We start from the raw sequence: 21,182 nt of genomic DNA, 5'->3' as shown, positions 1-21,182 counted from the left end.
TCCCTTCAAATATCCTTCTGCAGATTTGTGCTGCACCCCCCCCCCCCACCATAATAAATCACTCTGTATATCTACATAGGCTCCACCCCCCACCATCTCACTGTGGATCTGTACTGATCCCATCTGAAATATCCTGCTGCCGATCTGCACTGACTCAAGCAAAAAGCTCTTTAAAGCCTCACTATCCTGTACAGGAAAAACGTGAATTGCTACAGTTTTCTTATTTACTGCGGTTTACACCCAGGAGACAAGGTGTCCAACAGTTTAAACACAGATCAGACCACTCAGGACACAGAAATCAAACCCCATCTAAGAGAGCATGGGGCAGGTCCAAACAGCTTTCAAATCAACACAGACATAGGTCTTAGGGACTTGAAATCATTAAGAGTTGCACATCTGTGGGGTACACACGTGGTGCGTATCAGAGTACACAAGAGGTGGAGACACTGAGTGCAAGTGAGAAAGGCAGCAGGCAGAGAGTGAGCCCAAGGCAAAGAAAACCTGACAAAGGGAGAAGAGGCGTAGGCGCCATGAGACCGAGGCAGAGAACGACTTTACGCAATTGCAGACAGTCCTGCAGCTCTGTAAAACAACTAAACAAACACATTCCATTATTTCACCATGCCACATGCCTAACAGAAGACTTGCAATTTCTGCTCTTGTGACATGAAAACCTTACTCCAAGTAACTGGGCCAGAAACCTGTTCAAAGCAGCAGTGATCCTAGTCCCTCACATAAGGTGGACAAGAGGTGACTAATGTCCCAAACAAGTAGCTCAGACATATGAAGGTGAAGTGTGTATTAACCAATCCGCAGAGACCCCTTATGCCTATTTTAGTTGGGATGTTACACTTACAGCCATAAACGGAAAGCCAAAACTCCAGTTTGCTGCTGCCAGTCCTTCGGTGCTCCAACTAATGCTTCTATTGAGACCTACTCCATGGCATGGTTCAGCAATGCTGTGAGACTTTCAGTGAGAGGCTAGAGGCTGGTGAGGGGAGGGATGCTGATCGAAATGTGGTTCTCAGAACAGCACAGCTTATGTGTAGGGATAAGTGTCAGCTTGGTTCAGTTAGATGGACTTGCCCCTCGAGTCAGAAGGCTGCGAGTTCAACCCTAACCTTGAGCATTTATCCTAGGCTGACGTTTCAGTGCAGTACTGAGGGAATGATGTGCTGTCAGATGAGACATTAAACCAAGGCCCTATCTGGCTGCTCGGCTGAACATAAAAATCCCTCGGCACCATTCAAATACAAGGTCCCATAGCACCAGGAGTGCTCCCAGTGCCCTCCCTCAATCAACATTCATTTTCGTGTTAGAGGGATCTTGCTGTGCAGAAATTGGCTGCTGCGTTTACCTAAATAGCAACTGTACTTCAAAAAATGATTAACTGGTTCTGAAGTGCTTTGAGACGTTCACAGGATGTAAGGTGCTATATAAACACAAATTCACTTGTGCTCATTAAATATACATGAAGCTTTCTAACTCCTGGTCTAAGTAAAAGGTTAATATATTCTACATCCAGTCCATTGCTCAGATTACTTCGTTTCACCTCCAGAAAATTGTCCAGTTGATGCCCCTTCCTCACTCATTCTACTCTCAAAACCTCACACATGCCTCCATCAGTTGGAGGACCTATTTCTCAAATATTCCTATTTGCCCATCCCAACCACCAGCTAATCCAGAACTCCGCCCCAAATGACCTCTCCCATAACGTCGCATATCCCTATCACCCCTCTCCTCACTAATCTCCAACCATTCCCTGTGCCTCAGCAAAACAACCTCAAGATCCCTCCAATAGCTGATGTGAGTAATCTTTCTCAGCTACCAGTCCAAGCCCCCACATCCACTCTTCAGACTACAGCTTGTGTCTTGTTCACTCGTTCCCCTTGTAAAACACTCAGGTGTTCAATGTGAGACGCCTGATACAAGTGTTGAGGTATAAGTGATGTCATACCTGAACCTGTGCAATAAAGGTGAACGGCAGGAGGCCGGGCACAGCCCGGGAACGGCAGGAGGCCGGGCACAGCCCGGGAACGGCAGGAGGCCGGGCACAGCCCGGGAACGGCAGGAGGCCGGGCACAGCCCGGGAACGGCAGGAGGCCGGGCACAGCCCGGGAACGGCAGGAGGCCGGGCACAGCCCGGGAACGGCAGGAGGCCGGGCACAGCCCGGGAACGGCAGGAGGCCGGGCACAGCCCGGGAACGGCAGGAGGCCGGGCACAGCCCGGGAACGGCAGGAGGCCGGGCACAGCCCGGGAACGGCAGGAGGCCGGGCACAGCCCGGGAACGGCAGGAGGCCGGGCACAGCCCGGGAACGGCAGGAGGCCGGGCACAGCCCGGGAACGGCAGGAGGCCGGGCACAGCCCGGGAACGGCAGGAGGCCGGGCACAGCCCGGGAACGGCAGGAGGCCGGGCACAGCCCGGGAACGGCAGGAGGCCGGGCACAGCCCGGGAACGGCAGGAGGCCGGGCACAGCCCGGGAACGGCAGGAGGCCGGGCACAGCCCGGGAACGGCAGGAGGCCGGGCACAGCCCGGGAACGGCAGGAGGCCGGGCACAGCCCGGGAACGGCAGGAGGCCGGGCACAGCCCGGGAACGGCAGGAGGCCGGGCACAGCCCGGGAACGGCAGGAGGCCGGGCACAGCCCGGGAACGGCAGGAGGCCGGGCACAGCCCGGGAACGGCAGGAGGCCGGGCACAGCCCGGGAACGGCAGGAGGCCGGGCACAGCCCGGGAACGGCAGGAGGCCGGGCACAGCCCGGGAACGGCAGGAGGCCGGGCACAGCCCGGGAACGGCAGGAGGCCGGGCACAGCCCGGGAACGGCAGGAGGCCGGGCACAGCCCGGGAACGGCAGGAGGCCGGGCACAGCCCGGGAACGGCAGGAGGCCGGGCACAGCCCGGGAACGGCAGGAGGCCGGGCACAGCCCGGGAACGGCAGGAGGCCGGGCACAGCCCGGGAACGGCAGGAGGCCGGGCACAGCCCGGGAACGGCAGGAGGCCGGGCACAGCCCGGGAACGGCAGGAGGCCGGGCACAGCCCGGGAACGGCAGGAGGCCGGGCACAGCCCGGGAACGGCAGGAGGCCGGGCACAGCCCGGGAACGGCAGGAGGCCGGGCACAGCCCGGGAACGGCAGGAGGCCGGGCACAGCCCGGGAACGGCAGGAGGCCGGGCACAGCCCGGGAACGGCAGGAGGCCGGGCACAGCCCGGGAACGGGAGGAGGCCGGGCACAGCCCAGGAACGGGAGGAGGCCAGGCACAGCCCATCAAACCTGTTCTGCCATTCAATTAGATCAAGGCTGATAACACAGCATGTTAGGAAGAGAAACTAAATGCAGCCTCTTCCATTAAGCTTGCACTGTGTGCCGAGATTCTGTGATTGCTGCATCTGCCCCGTGCTGCTGGGGCAACGCTTGCTCACGGCTTCCCATTTCATCACCAGATGGTCACCAAATGTTGCAATTAACAGTAACTCTTGCTAACATGACTTGACATTATGACCCAATCGGCAGCGGTGCATTCTGAACTTTCACATGAATTAACCACAAAGGAATCTGGAAATATTCAGAGGTTTATTCTGGGTACAAAAGATAGCATTACAGGATGATGCAGGAGATGGCTATCACCCAAGACAGGTGCCTCACACACTGGATCCCTGTGTTGCTGCAAAGACAGAAAGGTTGGGAGTCATGTACTGGGTTAATGAGCGAGGGATTTCTTAACACGCTCCAGCAACATTAGTCCAATCATCGATTAACCATATTTAAAACTCCAAGTACAAGGACAGAATTTCACAGCCAGGATAACAGCAGGTCCCAGTGTACCCACATATTGAATACAAGTTTTAAATCACCTGACCGAAAGCAGAGTGTAGTGGTGAATGGTTGTTTTTCAGACTGGAGGGAGGTGTACAGTGATGTTCCCCAGGGGTCTGTGCTGGGACCACTGCTTTTCTTGATATATATTAATGACTGGAACTTGGGTGTACAGGGCACAATTTCAAAATTTGCAGATGACAAAACATGGAAGTGTAGTAAACAGTGAGGAGGATAGTGATAGACTTCAAGAGGATATAGACAGGCTGGTGGAATGGGCAGACACGTGGCAGATCAGATTTAAGGCAGAGAAGTGTGAAGACATACATTTTAGCAGGAAGAACGAGGAGAGGCAATAAAACTAAATGGTAGATCTTTTATACGGTGTACAGGAACAGAGAGACCTGGAGGTATGTGTGCATCAATCTTTGAAGGTGGCAGGACAGGTTGAGAAAGCAGTTAAAAAAGCATTCAGGATCCTGGGCTTTATAAATAGAGGCATAAAGTATAAAAGCAAGGAAGTTATGTTGAACCTTTATAAAACACTGGTTCAGCCACAACTGGAGTATTGTGTTCAATTCTGGGCATCGCACTTTAGGAAGGATGTGAAGGCCTTAGAAAGGGTGCAGAAGAGATTCACTACAATGGTTCCAGGGATGAGAGGCTTCAGTTACGTGGAGAGGTTGGAGAAGCTGGGGTTAGAGCAGATTTGATAGAGGTGTTCAAAATCATGACTGGTTTCGATAAAGTAAATAAAGAGACTGTTCCCATTGGCGGAAGGGTCGAGAACCACAGGACACAGACTTAGTGATTGGCAAAAGAACCAAAGACAACGTGAGGAAAAACTTTAAGCAGCGAGTAGTTATGATCTGGAATGTACTGCCTGAAAAGGTGGAAACAGATTCAATCGTGGCTTTCAAAAAGGAACTGGATAAATACTTAAAGGGAAAAAATTTGCAGGGCTATGGGGAATGGGGCTAACTGGATTGCTCTTACAAAGAGCCGGCAAGGGCTCGATGGGCCGAATGTGCAGTAACCATTCTACAATTCTGTGAACTCCATCCAGGCCCATTGTTCTACTATGTCAGTCATGGCTCACTGATAGCACTATCACTTCTGAGTCAGATTCTCATGGGTTCAAGCCTCACTCCAGGACTTAAGCACAAGAGGTGGCGGTACAATGACATACAGTCAGGAGGGAGTGGCCCTGGGAGTCCTCAATATCGATTCTGGACCCCATGAAATCTCATGGCATCAGGTCAAACATGGGCAAGGAAATCTCCTGCTGATTACCACCTACCGCCCTCCCTCAGCTGATGAATCAATCCTCCTCCATGTTGAGCACCACTTGGAGGAAGCACTGAAGGTAGCAAGGGCACAGAATGAACTCTGGGTGGGGGACTTCAACGTCCATCAAGAGTGGATCGGTAGCACCACGACTGACTGATCTGGCAGAGTCCTGAAGGACACAGCTGCCAGACTGGGCCTGTGGCAGGTGGTGAGCGAACCAACATGAGGGAAAAACCTACTTGACCTCACCCTTACCAATCTACCAGTCGCAGATGCATCTGTCCATGACAGTATTGGTAGGAGCGACCACCGCACAGTCCTTGTGGAGACGAAGTCCCGTCTTCGCACTGCGGACACCATCCAACATGTTGAGTGGCACTATCACCGTGCTAAATGGGATAGATTCAGAACAGATCTAGCAGCTCAAAACTGGGCATCCATGAGGCGCCGTGGGCCATTAGCAGCAGATTTGTACTCCAGCACAATCTGTAAACTCATGGCCCAGCATATTCCTCACTCTATTACCAACAAGCCTGGTTCAACGAGGAGTGTAGGAGAGCATGCCAGGAGCAGAAACAGGCGTATCTCAAAATGAGGTGCCAACCTGGTGAAGCTACAACACAGGACAACATGCGTGCTAAACAGCGGAAGCAACATGCTATCGTCAGAGCTAAGCGATTCCACAACCAACGGATCAGATCAAAGCTCTGCAGTCCTGCCACATCCAGTCGTGAATGGTGGTGGACAATTAAACAACTAACGAGAGGGGGAGTCTAAGTAAACACTCCCATCCTCAATGAGGTGGGTGCAAGTCAAGGCTGAAGCGTTTGCAACCATCTTCAGCCAGAAGTGCCGAGTGGATGATCCATCTCGGCCTCCTCCCGATATCCCCACCATCACAGAAGCCACTCTTCAGCCAATTCGATTCACTCCACGTGATATCAAGAAACAGCTAAGTGCACTGGATACAACAAAGACTATGGGCCCCGACAACATCCCGGCTGTAGTTAAGACTTGAGCTCCAGAAATAGCCGCGCCTCTAGCCAAGCTGTTCCAGTACAGCTACAACACTGGCATTTACCCAACAATGTGGAAAATTGCCCAGGTATGTCCTGTCCACAAAAAGCAGGACAAATCTAATCCAGCCAATTACCACCCCATCAGTCTACTCTCAATCATCAGCAAAGTGATAGAAGGCGTCATCAACAGTGCTATCAAGCGGCACTGACTAATCAATAACCTGCTCACCGATGCTCAGTTTGGGTTCGGCCAGGATCACTCGGCTCCAGACCTCATTACAGCCTTGGTCCAAACATGGACAAAAGAGCTGAATTCCAAAGGAGAGGCGAGAGTGACTGCCCTTGACATCGAGGCAGCATTTGGCCGAGTGTGGCACCAAGAAGCCTTAGTAAAATTGATGTGGAGATGCCGGTGATGGACTGGGGTTGACAATTGTAAACAATTTTACAACACCAAGTTATAGTCCAAAAATTTTATTTGAAATTCACAAGCTTTCGGAGGCTTTCTCCTTCCTCAGGTGAATGTTGTGGAAATGAAATCCTCGAACCCTTCGCATTTATAAATCACAGAACAATACCTGGTGATTACAGATAGTCTTTCCAACTGCCCGTTGCCAAGGCAATCACAGTGTGCAGACAGAGAGGTGTTACCTACAAGTCCACCGAATATACAAACCACCCAAAAAAAAAACCAGAGAGAGAGAGAGAGAGAGGCAGAAACATAGAAAAGACAGCAAATGAACCGTTATATTAAAAACAGATAACATTTGTTCGCTGGTGGGGTTACGTGTAGCGTGACATGAACCCAAGATCCCGGTTGAGGCCGTCCTCATGGGTGCGGAACTTGGCTATCAATTTCTGCTTGACGATTTTGCATTGTCTTGTGTCTCGAAGGCCGAAGGTCGGTGGCTGAAAATTGAAGTCAATGGGAATCAGGGGGAAAACTCTCCAGTGGCTGGAGTCATACTTAGCACAAAGGAAGATAGTAGTGGTTGTTGGAGGCCAATCATCTCAGCCCCAGGACATTGCTGCAGGAGTTCCTCAGGGCAGTGTCCTCGGCCCAACTATCTTCAGCTGCTTCATCAATGACCTTCCCTCCATCATAAGGTCAGAAATGGGGATGTTCGCTGATGATTGCACGGTGTTCAGTTCCATTTGCAACCCCTTAGATAATGAAGCAGTCCGTGCCCGCATGCAGCAAGACCTGGACAACATCCAGGCTTGGGCTGATGAGTGGCAATTAACATTTGCGCCAGACAAGTGCCAGGCAATGACCACCTCCCCTTGACATTCAACAGCATTACCATCACCGAATCCCCCACCATCAACATCCTGGGGGTCACCATTGACCAGAAACTTAACTGGACCAGCCACAAATACTGTGGCTACAAGAGCAGGTCAGAAGCTGGGTATTCTACAGCAAGTGACTCACCAAAGCCTTTCCACCATCTACAAGGCGCAAGTCAGGAGTGTGATGGAATACTCTCCACTTGCCTGGATGAGTGCAGCTCCAACAACACTCAAGAAGCTCAACAACATCCAGGACAAAGCAGCCCGCTTGATTGGCACCCCATCCACCACCTTAAACATTCACTCCCTTCACCACCGGCGCACAGTGGCTGCAGTGTGTACCATCCACAGGATGCACTGCTGCAACTCGCCAAGGCTTCTTCGACAGTACCTCCCAAACCAGCGACCTCTACCACCTAGAAGGACAAGAGCAGCAGGCACATGGGAACAACACCACCTGCACGTTCCCCTCCAAGTTACACACCATCCCGACTTGGAAATATATCGCCGTTCCTTCATCGTCGCTGGGTCAAAATCCTGGAACTCCCTACCTAACAGCACTGTGGGAGAACCGTCACCACACGGACTGCAGCGGTTCAAGAAGGGCAATTAGGAGTGGGCAATAAATGCTGGCCTTGCCAGCAACGCCCATATCCCTTGAACGAATTTTAAAAAAGATCGAGGCTGACACTCTAGTGCAGGACTGAGGGAGTGCTGCACTGTCGGAGGTGCCATCTTTCAGATAAGACATTAAACCAAGGCCCCGTCTGCGCCCTCAGGTAGACATGAAAGATCACATGACACTATTACAAAGAGGGGGTGTCTCAGAGAAACATAGAAAATAGGAGGAGTACGCCATTCGGCCCTCCGAGCCTGCTCCGCCATTCCATATGATCATGGCTGATCCGCTACCCCACAGGGCCCCAACCCTCCCCCCAACCCCCACAGGACTCAACCCCACTTCCCCACAGGACCTCTCCACCCCTGCCCCAGAAGCCCACCCCTCTTCCCCACAGCACCTCTCCCCCTCCGCCCCCACAGGACCACACCTCTCCCCCTCCAATACAGGACCCCACGACGCCACCCCCCCCCCCCACACACAAGACCCCACGATGCCCCGCCCCCCCCCCCACACACAGGACCCCACGACGCCCCGCCCCCCCCCACACACAAGACCCCACGATGCCCCGCCCCCCCCCCCCACACACAGGACCCCACGACGCCCCGCCCCCCCCCCACACACAGGACCCCACGACGCCCCGCCCCCCCCCCACACACAGGACCCCACGACGCCCCGCCCCCCCCCCCACACACAGGACCCCACGACGCCCCGCCCCCCCCCCACACACAGGACCCCACGACGCCCCGCCCCCCCCCCCACACACAGGACCCCACGACGCCCCGCCCCCCCCCCACACACACAGGACCCCAGGACGCCCCGCCCCCCCCCACACACAGGACCCCACGACACCCCCCCACACACACAGGACCCCACGACACCCCCCCACACACACAGGACCCCACGATGCCCCGCCCCCCCCCCCCACACACAGGACCCCACGACGCCCCCCCCCCCACACACAGGACCCCACGACGCCCCGCCCCCCCCCCACACACACAGGACCCCAGGACGCCCCGCCCCCCCCCACACACAGGACCCCACGACACCCCCCCACACACACAGGACCCCACGACACCCCCCCCCCCCCCACACAGGACCCCACGACACCCCCCCCCCCCCCACACAGGACCCCACGACACCCCCCCCCCCCCACACACAGGACCCCACGACACCCCCCCCCCCCCACACACAGGACCCCACGACACCCCCCCCCCCACACACACAGGACCCCACGACACCCCCCCCCCACACACACAGGACCCCACGACACCCCCCCCCCACACACACAGGACCCCACGACACCCCCCCCCCCCACACACACAGGACCCCACCCCCCCCACACACACAGGACCCCACGACACCCCCCCCCCCCACACACACAGGACCCCACCCCCCCCCACACACAGGACCCCACGACACCCCCCCCCCACACACACAGGACCCCACGACACCCCCCCCCCACACACACAGGACCCCACGACACCCCCCCTCCCACACACACAGGACCCCACGACACCCCCCCTCCCACACACAGGACCCCACGACACCCCCCCCCCCACACAGGACCCCACGACACCCCCCCCCCCACACACACAGGACCCCACGACACCCCCCCCCCCCACACACACAGGACCCCACCCCCCCCCACACACACAGGACCCCACGACACCCCCCCTCCCACACACACAGGACCCCACGACACCCCCCCTCCCACACACACAGGACCCCACGACACCCCCCCTCCCACACACAGGACCCCACGACACCCCCCCCCCACACACACAGGACCCCACGACACCCCCCCTCCCACACACACAGGACCCCACGACACCCCCCCTCCCACACACAGGACCCCACGACACCCCCCCCCCCACACAGGACCCCACGACGCCCCCCCCCACACACACAGGACCCCACGACACCCCCCCTCCCACACACAGGACCCCACCACACCCCCTCCCACACACAGGACCCCACGACACGCCCCCCCCCCCCCAACGACTCCACCCCCCCCCCACGACTCCACGACGCCCGCCCTCCCCCCCAACAGACAGGACTCCACGACGCCCCCCCCCCCGCACACCGGACTCCACGACGCTCCCCCCCACACACAGGACTCCACGACGCCCCCCCCCCCACACACAGGACTCCACGACGCCCCCCCCCCCACACAGGGCCCCACGACGGCCCCCAACCCCCCACACAGGGCCCCACGACGGCCCCCAACCCCCCACACAGGGCCCCACGACGGCCCCCACCCCCCCACACAGGGCCCCACGACCCCCCCACACAGGGCCCCACGACCCCCCCACACAGGGCCCCACGACCCCCCCCCCACAGGGCCCCACGACGCCCCCCCCCCCCACAGGGCCCCACGACGCCCCCCCCCCCACAGGGCCCCACGACGCCCCCCCCCCCCCCCCCACAGGGCCCCACAACGCCCCCCCCCCCCCACAGGGCCCCACGACGCCCCCCCCCCCCCACAGGGCCCCACGACGCCCCCCCCCCCCCACAGGGCCCCACGACGCCCCCCCCCCCCCCCCACAGGGCCCCACGACGCCCCCCCCCCCCACAGGGCCCCACGACGCCCCCCCCCCCCCACAGGGCCCCACGACGCCCCCCCCCCCCCACAGGGCCCCACGACGCCCCCCCCCCCCCCACAGGGCCCCACAACACCCCCCCCCCCCACAGGGCCCCACGACGCCCCACAGAATTAATAAATCTAGATACCAGATCACAGTGACCCTGAACAACCACCTCCCCACAAACATTAATATTGAAAATGCTGGACGGAACCTGACCCATGGGAACCTAACTCAGTGGGAGGCTTTTGTGATATGCCAAAGGCTTTAAACAGAAAATAAAAAGAGAAGGGAGAGGAATATTTCATGAACAAAACAGTACTGTAACCTGGCCAGTCCGATATAGCACACCAACACATCTCACACACTGGAGTGGCGGCAGTCTGTGGTGGGGGACAGGGCTGTGACAACCCAGCACATTTACCCTCACTGGAGGGGGGGAAACTGCTGCAATGCAATCTTGTGCGCATACTGTAGGGGTTGGCAGCAACACGATAACTCAGCAGCCTCACGTACACAAACCCATGTGATATGAGGGAAGTGCAGATCATGTGTCACTTAGTTCACTGATTTTCCTGATTGCATCTGCTCAACCAGTGATTTTTCACCACCAGCATTGTGTGGCTTCCTCATTTATAAAGTCTGATTCACCCAAAATTCCGATCATTCTTAAACTTTGTACTTCAGATTTCACAACTGTAATGTCATAAGCATTTATCATTGTGCATTTAGCATCATTGCCACCACCGTAATCACTGCTGTCATCACACCCTCATTAAAAAGCCCACCATTAACCCCTGGCCTTTCCATTTTATGCCCCATTTTCAGTCTCCTCTTCCTCTCAGATTGCTTTTCAACTCCACGGCCACTTCACCCACAACTCGTGAATCCCATCAATCTACCTTACGTTCGGTCCACAGCACCAAGACTGCCCTGGTCAGAGATATCCTGTGTGACTGCCTCCTTGGCACGTCAGTCCTCCTCATCCTCTCTGCAACCTCCGACAAGGATGTCCACTCCATTCTCCTCTTCCCCCCACACATCGTTGATGGTTCCATTCCTACCTGCCCCAACGTAGCCAACACATCGTGCAATGGATTCCACTACCACATCCTTATGGTCACCATCCTCAGCCCCCTCCTATTCCTCTCAGCAACATTATCCATAAGCTTGGGGCCAGCTTCCATCTGTATGTTGACAACACATCTTTACCACTCCATCACCCTTGACTCCATAACTGTTGCTGTGCTGTCTGACTTGAAGTATTGGATGAGCCAGAACTACTTCCTGCCAAAACCAAAGCAACCTGGCTTGGTTCTGAACCTTGGACCGAGCTCATCTCAACACTTGCTCAGGCTAAACCCGAAAATGAGCATCCCTGATGTCCTAGCCAACCCTTAGCTGAGCTGCAAACCTGACACCCAATCACCAAGAACACCTATTTCCATCTCTAATATCACCCACCTCAACTCTTATCCCACCATCACCACTGCCAAAATACAACACCTTGGTCCCCTCCAGACTCATCTTTTCCTACACTCTCCTCTCAATCTCCCTCCTACTGATCTAGAACTCTGCTGCCCAAATCCTATCCTGTTGTAAGGCGATCACCTTACAACCCTGTCCTTACCAACCCCAACCCATGCTTTGATTTGATATTCCTCATGTTACAAATGGGGAAGGGTAGTTCAACAACTATTTATATCACGCGTTTAACATAGTAAAATGTCCCAAGGCCCTTCACAGAGGTGTTATCAAACAAAATTTGACACGCCCTACCTCCATCCTTGTGCTTCTGGGTTTCTGTAACATCAACCGACTCCGACCCTGCCTCAGCCCATCTGCTGTTGAAATACTCATCCATGCCTTTGTTACCTCTAGCCATGACCATTTCAATGCTCTCCTGGCCAGACTCCCATCTTCCACCCTCCATAAAAGGAGCTCATCCAAAGCTCTGCTGCCCGTATCCTAACTCGCACCAAGTCCCATTCACCCATCACCCCAGTGCTTGCTGACCTACATTGGCTCCCAGTCTGGGAATGCCTCGATTTTAAAATTCTCATCCTTGTTTTCAAATAACTCCATAGCCTTGCCCCTCCCTATCTCTAACCTCCTCCAGCCCTACAACCCACCAAGATCTCTGTGCTCCTCCAATTCTGGCCTCTTGGGCATTCCCGATTTTAATTGCTCCACCAGTGGCGACCATGCCTTCAGCTGCCTAGGCCTTTAGCTCTGGAATTCCCTCCCTAAACCTCTCCTCCTTTAAGTCACTCCTTAAAACCTACCCCTTTGACCATGCTTTTGGTCACCTGTCCTAATATCTCCTTATGTGGCTCGGTGTCAGATTTTGTTTGATAACGCTCCTGTGAAGCACCTTGAGATGTTTTACTACGTTAAAGGCTCTATATAAATGCAAGTTGTTGTTGTTGGACTACCCCTCCCCACAATTCCACCATCGCTGACCAAACCTTCAGTCACCAAGGCCGTACTCTCAAATTGTCTTCCTGAACCCTATCTTCAGAAGCCACAAAACCTACTCTTTCAACCATGTCTTCAGCCACTTCCTCTTAACTCTTCACCCAATTCCTGCTCAGAGACCAAATATCCTCTGTTGTGAAACATCTTGGGACATTTCATTAAACATATTGGGCCGGAGCAGCGAACGAACAGCACCCACCATTCGTTAGGAAGCCTATGGGCAAGTGCAAGTCTTTGAGCTTTTACATGGCAACTTCCTGTAAATTAGAGAACCATTCAAATCAAGTACAGTAAGCAAAATAAAGAGGGTAAGAAAGATTGAATTAAGAGACAGAATAAAAGACAAAGAAAAAAAATATTTTTTTAAATGTCAAACAATAACTAAAACCTGAAGGAATGATACTCCATACTTGTTAGTTAATTTTCAGCACCAGAGAGGTTGTTTGGCAGTCACTAACACCTAAAGCGGGTACTTACATCTGAATGGACAAGCCCTAACTTTTTCTGGCGAGATTAGACGGTATCTATGACGTCAGTGCAGGAACTTCACGCTATTCCATTCATTTGAACGGGAAGCCAGCCGGCGAGATGCCGTCTTCACGGAGCTTATGGAGGGGCAGAGCATCTGGTTCAACAACCTCCGGATTTCTACGTTTAACTGCGCACGTGCGATCGCCAGAAGTTGCTGTTCCATTTGCACAGAAATAACAGTGAGCACAGTTTGCCTCATTGTTATTTTCACAGCAAAATCTGGCCACAAAATAGAGTGCCAAGTTGCTACTGAGTGTGCAGAAACAGTCTGTGCAGAGTGACAGATATAGGACCGCAGTGACACAATGAGGATCGTGGTAATGAGACTACATGCTCAATGGGTCGACAACAGTATCAATACCTGAAGGTTTCTGCATATCCCACACATTTGAGTTTCCAAAGAACCCTGTAACTGGGCTCAAACCCTACAGGTTCACATTCGAGCTGAGCATGTCAGCTCCCTGTTCTGCTGAGTTATTGTGTCAGGTGCTCAAGAAGGATTCAGACTGGTTCCAGCCTGATTCTACCAAATTATCTGGGCTGGCAACTCAAATGATATGGTTAAACTCGCCTTTTGTTAATTATTGGTGTGAAAGCGACCTTTAGAGCCAATATTTAGCCAGTTAGGGGCTGGCTTAAACACATCAGACTTCAAACAAGTTCCAGAATTAGCTAGCAAAATTTAAAGTTAAAATAAGTTCATTTTAAAAAAATTAGGGCATTTACACAATATAAATAATGCAAAATAAAAGTATAGCAGGAAGAGAAAGGAAGGAGAGAACTGGCGGAGAACATTTTTAAACATCTAAAAAACATACAATTCATTAGATGATTACACTAACACTAATCCTGGCATCTAAACATTCTTATCACTAACATTCGGGTTTATTCAGTGCTGGCATCTCAGCTGAACACTTAAATGGCCCACTTTCCATGGCACTGGCAGCATTTAAGGTTAAACACAGGTCTCAATTAGTCCCTCCAGCAGGGGTGAAAAGGAATGCTAATATCTTGCTACAGGGACACTACAGAAAATGGGTTTCAACATTGTTCACTTGATGCAAATAGACAAAGGAACCACTTGCTAACATTACAGGGCACTGAGCCATTCCAAAGAACTCAAATCCTTTACCATTGTAGTCAGTTAACACACCAGTGCTCACCTGGCTCGAAATCAACCCCAGGCCTTAGAAAATTATAATATGAATAGGCAGTGTCAACATGGTTTTATGAAAGGGAAATAGTGTTTGACAAATTTATTAGAGTTTTTTGAGGATGTAACTAGCAGGGTAGATAAAGGGGAACCGGTGGATGTAGTATATTTGGATTTTCAAAAGGCATTCGATAAGGTGCCACATAAAAGGTTGTTTCACAAGATAAGGGCTCATGGGGTTGGGGGTAATATATTAGCATGGATAGAGGATTGGTTAACGGACAGAAAACAGAGAGTCGGATAAACGGGTCATTTTCGGGTTGGCAGGCTGTAACTAGTGGGGTGCCACGAGGATCAGTGCTTGGGCCTCAGCTATTTACAATCTATATTAATGACTTAGACGAAGGGACCGAGTGTAATGTATCCAAGTTTGCTGATGATACAAAGCTAGGTGGGAAAGTAACCTGTGAGGAGGATGCAGAGTCTGCAAAGGGATAGAGACAGGTTAAGTGAGTGGGCAAGAAGGTGGCAGATGGAGTATAATGTGGGGAAATGTGAGGTTGTTCACAGGAAGAATAGAAAAACAGAATATTTTTTAAATGGTGAGAAAGTATTAAACTTTGGTGTTCAGAGAGACTTGGGTGCCCTCGTACAAGAAACAAAAAAAAGTTAGCATGCAGGTACAGCAAGCAATTAGGAAGGCAAATGGCATGTTGGCCTTTATTGCAAGGGGGTTGGAGTACAAGAGAAAGGAAGTCTTACTACTACAGGGTTTTGTTGAGCCCTAACCTGGAGTACTGTGTACAGATTTGGTCTCCTTAGCGAAGGAAGTATATACTTGCCTTAGAGGCGGTGCAGCAAAGGTTCACTAGATTAATTCCTATGAGGCGAGGTTGAGTAGAATGTGCCTATACTCTCTGGAGTTTAGAAGAATAAGAGGTGATCTAATTGAAACTTAAAAGATTATGAGGGCTTGACATGGTAAATGCTGAGAGGTTGTTTCCCCTGGCTGGAGAGTCTAGAACTAGGGGGCATAGTCGCAGGATAAGGGGTCGGCCATTCAAGACTGAGATGTGGTGGAATTTATTCACTGAGAGTTCTGAATCTTTGGAATTCTCTACCCCAGAGGACTGTGGATGCTGAGTCGTTGAATATATTCAAGGCTGAGACAGATTTCTGGACTGTAGGAGAATCAAGGGATATGGGGATCGGGCAGGAAACTGGAGTTGTGGTCAAAGATCAGCCATGATCTGATTGAATGGCTCAAGGGGCCACGTGGCCGACTCCTGCTCCTATTTCTTATGTAGGCCACAGAGGAAGCACTCGTCCTTTTGCTGAGGAAAATTAGTGAATTTGGAGCAAGCCAAACCAAGTTCCTTGTGGCTGCAAATCCACAACATAAAACTGCCAAACTCACTCTCACAGACTATAGGAACAGTGATGTGGAAAAAAAGTGGCACTCTGTGCGCTAGAAACTGCTCCTCAGGATCCACGGGGAAGGTCACTCTTCTCACAGCCCTGGGGAGGAATCACAGTGTCCGCAGTACGAGACTTGAGGCCTTCCACGTCCGGTGGGCACCGCAGGAGGTATCATTAATTTAAAAAAAACAGATGATGATTTGGTTTTGTGTGTATTTTGCACCTTTTGTGTCTCAGCGGTGACCTCCTGCCAGGGGGTCACTTTTTGTTCTGGAAGGCCACTAGGCTAGCCCAGTGCCACAACTGGCCCACTCCAAAATAGATAGAAGCTGCTCCTCTCAGGCTGAGGTTAAGCACATTTGAGCAGTGTAGGAGATGGTTTAACTTGCACCTAACCTGCGCTATACCTGACCTGGGAGCGCTTACTAGAACACCGGTTGACAAATACGCAAGAGCATTAAATTCCCAGAAACTGTATCCTTCACATTGAGCAGCACAAGATTCACCCAGTCCATTACAACTCTTAGAACAACCAAACCGGTAAGATCCTCAAGGGCATAGTCACCCACCAGACAAGTGACCTCGAGCTAGCATTAAGTTATCAGCCTTTAGACTCCAACATTTAGATACAGACATGGTCCATTACTTCCTGTATCTATAACTCAGAGTCTGGTCACTGGGTGTCCATTTGTTGTATCCACATACACCTGGAATTCCACTGACAAGCAAAAGTGGAGAACATACAACTCTTGTACACACAGTCCTGAGTGCAGAGGTTCTGTATTGAGCCCCAACTAATAGAGTGTAGCTTTGCTGTGTCTACAAGGAAGCAGCTGTTTGCTGCTTGTTTTCGAGTTAGTGCAGTATGAATGACAGGGGAGAAGCAAATTAATGGCTGGAGGCTTTGTGTAGTTCTGAGAGCAGCAGGGCACGTATCTCTAGCTAGGAGCAGGGCACGTATCTCTAGCTAGGAGCAGTGTCATTCAATAGCTTTACTATTGTACTATTCCTAGTAAAACAGACCAAAATGGGTAAGAAATACTCTGAGGGGGTGAAAAAGAGGTCACATCACACATAGTAAGGCAAGGTGGAGAGGGGACCGGCAGCAGAGGGAAAGAAGTTGCACCACATTGACTGGATGGGGGAGGAGGGGAGAAAAAGGAAATCACCCACTGCTGTATGGCATCTTTGAACGTGGATCAATTATAGAAAAGATCTGCTCAGACAACCGTTAAAGGGAGACTCACCATCAGGACCACTGGAAATAACTATAAGCAATTCAGTATACATTGAAATCAGAAGAGCCAAATGGGAAGAGTATAAGAATTACAAACTATGAGGTAGGTGGGAAGCATAAGTGCTCGATTAGCTCAGTCATGGTGAAGTATCTTAGGATGGTTATTTCTGCTGCTTCACACTATCCAGACCTGTATCTTCACACACTGTTCTGATTTCATCAGCACTTATTTATCAGGTGTTGTTAAGAAAGAAAGACCATCTGACCCATCAAGCCTTTTCCTCCCATCGCACAATGCACAGTCTATACTGCAAGGGACTCTCCCCTCATCTAATCAGGTAGTTAAGTGATTAAAGAGACTAAAAAGGGCTGGGGTTAATGGCTGTTATCTGTAACTAATCTAAAGGGTTTCTGTTGGTGAAATTTACTTAAAACCATAAGCCAGTCTGGGATCTCGGGCACCATTTATAAACTGCTCTTCCTTCACTCGTGATTTGTCACCTAAAACCCCCCACCCGATTACAACTCCCAGAGATACACAAAAGCAAGAAAAGGATAGACAACATCTAACAATAAAAACAGAAATGGCTGTAAAAACTCAGGTCAGGCAACATCTGTGGAAGAACCAAGTCAATGTTTCAGGTCTAGACCCTTCCTTAGGACATCTAACTGTATGCATTACTTGAGTAACCCTTCAATTATGTTATGGCATTACGTACAGAGAAGCAAATATATTGGCACGTCCTACCCTCCGCCCAATGCAGGGGAGGGGTATTGAAATCAACTATGCACCACTGAAAACCTGTGCCAGTCTACACACACTTGGATATGGATAAGGAGCAGGAAGAGGAATAAATCATCCTTCAACCTAATTTCATTGCTAGGCTATTTCTGGTCTGACCGACGCTGAATTACTCAGGAATGAAGTGTTTCAACTATCCCCAGTGCTGTCACTCTGATTTCAGTAAAGCATAAAGGTGGATGGGGGAAATGTTTTACATTGTATCCACTTGAACTGTGAAAAGTACCCAACAGTACAATTACAGATTCTGTCCCTGTAACTTAGGGTTTATCTGGAGAGAGCAATTAGAGCAGGGTTACACCATGGGAAAGCACTGGTGATTACAGGCCTTGGCTGGGAGCATTAGAGGTAATGAATTAAGAGTATCTCGCAATGTTATATGCAGATTAAAGTGCACTAGTTTAAGCACAGTTTGTCGCGAATGTTACCAATACATTGAATATGGCCAATGCCAACACCAACATTGGCCTGGCCGGATCTAACCTGCACTGTCACACATTGGCAGAGGCTGGTAGCAAATTTCCAGCTCGTCCTCAACTTCAGAAGTGGGTGAAGGAGATGGCAGTTCTGAAGTTCAAGAAATATTGTAATGATCTGTCACACGGTAAAGGGTCCGATGCCTGACCCCAACACTCTCGAGGACAGTATTCACACCATGCCATGCAGTCAGGTGCTGAGTACTAGAGATCAACATTCAAAGGGATCTGGACCAGAACAAAGATGCGCATTTTAAATTACATTATTTCCATCTTTAAGCACCCCACTCCCACTCCAGGCCAAGCAGCATTGCTGAGTGCTTAAGACAACGCCGAGTGTTCTAAATCAGATAGCCAAGTAGTGGAGGATACAATTCTAGAGCCTAGTCTTCAGTTGCTTCCAAGCCTTTATTCACAGAGATCCACATTATACCCACCACACCCTAGATAAGATCTCTCATATGGATACAAGAGAGCCTCAATTGAAAGATCACCTGAATACAATTACCTGCCAAAACAAAGCTCATTAAAAAATCTTTAACAGCACACTGTAGAATCTCATTTATTTGTTACATCATGAAATAAAATTGTGATTGATCAACACAGGGAGTGAGGTTGTAAAGCTGGCATTAGGGACTTCTCTGATTCACCGATTACAATGGGAATAGATTTACACATTCCTCCCCAATCCAGTAAACTCAGAATCAATACTGTGAACTTGTGGGTAGGAGGATGTTGTGAGGTCAAACCCCAGCTCACTCCATTACCTGTACAACCCAGCTACATTCCCCGCTCAGCAGATATAGATGGCCCAGTGTGGTACTGAGCCACGCGGAGCAAGGAACAGCCAGGGTCCGATCCTAAGCTGTGCGGAGTTAGTGGACCTCAGCCAGGTGGCAGAGGGCTCTCCAACTGCACTCAGCATCCCTAGTGTAGCTGGAGGTAAAAATGAGCCTGGGGTCTCGATCATTATCCAGTGAGAGTCAGATTGGGCATCACATGTGAGGCAGAATAGGGCCCAAGTGTTGGGTACCCTAAGGTAAGGGTGGGAGAGGACCCCAAATTCTTGGATAGGTGGGATCAGACCCACTGGTGTGGGTGGGGAGAATAAATCCCAGGGTCAGGTACCCTTGGTGTGGGTGGGGGGGGGGGGTAGGACAGAGATCCAGGATCAGATAATGTATGTGTGTGTGGGAGGATAAGGGTGGGATTGGGGCACAGGGTCAGGGAGGGATGGGACCAGGCTCAGGGGTCATACCCCGTGAGCGTTGGGGGGGAAGAGAAGAATGGGGATACATGGCCTGTGTTAGGGGGGGGGGGGGGTGACAGGTATCCAGGGTCGGGGTGGGGATCGGGTCACAGGGCCAGGCCCGGGGGTCGGGACTGGTGAATGGAGCTTGACCCACAGCCCTTACCCAGCCTCCGTGCTGCCGGATCCACGGCTCCAGGTTCCTCTCCAGGTAGGTGCTCATCCAGACGGCGATGCTCGGCACCAGCGCGCCCATCTCCTTCTCAGCGCTCTCCACACTCAGCGCCGCCCCGAAGCTGAAGAAGGCCACCAGCCGGCCCCAGTTAATGCCGTCCCCGAACAGCTCGCCCACCACCTGATCGAAGCGCCGGTAGGCCGTGTCCGGGGTGACCCGCAGCTGGGCCGACAGGTCGCTGAAGGCCCGGCGGTATCGCAGCTCGAACTCCTCGGCAGCGTCCCGCAGAGCCTGGCGGGCCCGCTCGGCCTCGGGCCGGCCGCTCAAATCGGCGGCTCCCTGAGGCCCTAAGCCGGCCGCTCCACCTTGCTCACACAGCCGGCTCCAGCTGTGGCCTTTCTGGGACAGTTTGTAGCTGAGGAAGTCGGTGACCAGCTCCCCGCTGCTGTACATCCTGCGGCTTCGGTCCCTCACACACCGGGCATGGCGGCGGGTAGGGCGGACCCGGGAGGGAGGATGCACCGGCAACTGGAGTGGAGGGAGCGCCGGGGAACAGGGAGAGGCCAGGCGCAGTCTGGGCCCCGCCCCCACCAACCGTCACCGCGGCTCGGCCCCGCCCCCCACTATCCGTCACCCCGGCCCCGCCCCCCACTAACCATCACCGCGGCCCCGCCCCCCACCAACCGTCACCGCGGATCGGCCCCGCCCCCCACTATCCGTCACCCCGGCCCGGCCCCGCCCCCGCCCCCCCCACCCGTCACCGCGGCCCCGCCCCCCACCAACCGTCACCGCGGCTCGGCCCCGCCCCCCACTATCCGTCACCCCGGCCCCGCCCCCCACTAACCATCACCGCGGCCCCGCCCCCCACCAACCGTCACCGCGGCTCGGCCCCGCCCCCCACTATCCGTCACCCCGGCCCCGCCGCCCACTAACCATCACCGCGGCCCCGCCCCCCACCAACCGTCACCGCGGATCGGCCCCGCCCCCCACTATCCGTCACCCCGGCCCGGCCCCGCCCCCCCCACCCGTCACCGCGGCCCGGCCC

At 53.0% G+C, this 21,182-nt stretch overlaps 1 protein-coding gene across 1 annotated transcript in view; it reads right to left on the bottom strand.

The window, feature by feature from the left end:
- bcl2l1 (BCL2 like 1) overlaps positions 1 to 20,734 on the bottom strand; it is a 28,956-nt gene extending 8,222 nt beyond the window's left edge. The window contains exon 1 of the mRNA XM_068000738.1: positions 20,129 to 20,734. Within this exon, the coding sequence (XP_067856839.1) occupies positions 20,129 to 20,590 (462 nt within the window). The 5' untranslated portion in view covers positions 20,591 to 20,734. The remainder of the gene's footprint in view (positions 1 to 20,128) is intronic.
- Between the last annotated feature and the right edge of the window lie 448 nt (positions 20,735 to 21,182).

The sequence above is a fragment of the Heptranchias perlo genome, chromosome 19, assembly GCF_035084215.1.
Source record: "Heptranchias perlo isolate sHepPer1 chromosome 19, sHepPer1.hap1, whole genome shotgun sequence".
Classification (NCBI taxonomy): Eukaryota; Metazoa; Chordata; class Chondrichthyes; order Hexanchiformes; family Hexanchidae; genus Heptranchias; species Heptranchias perlo.
Note: the sequence above shows the minus strand (reverse complement) of the source record. Positions and strands in the feature narration are given on the sequence as shown.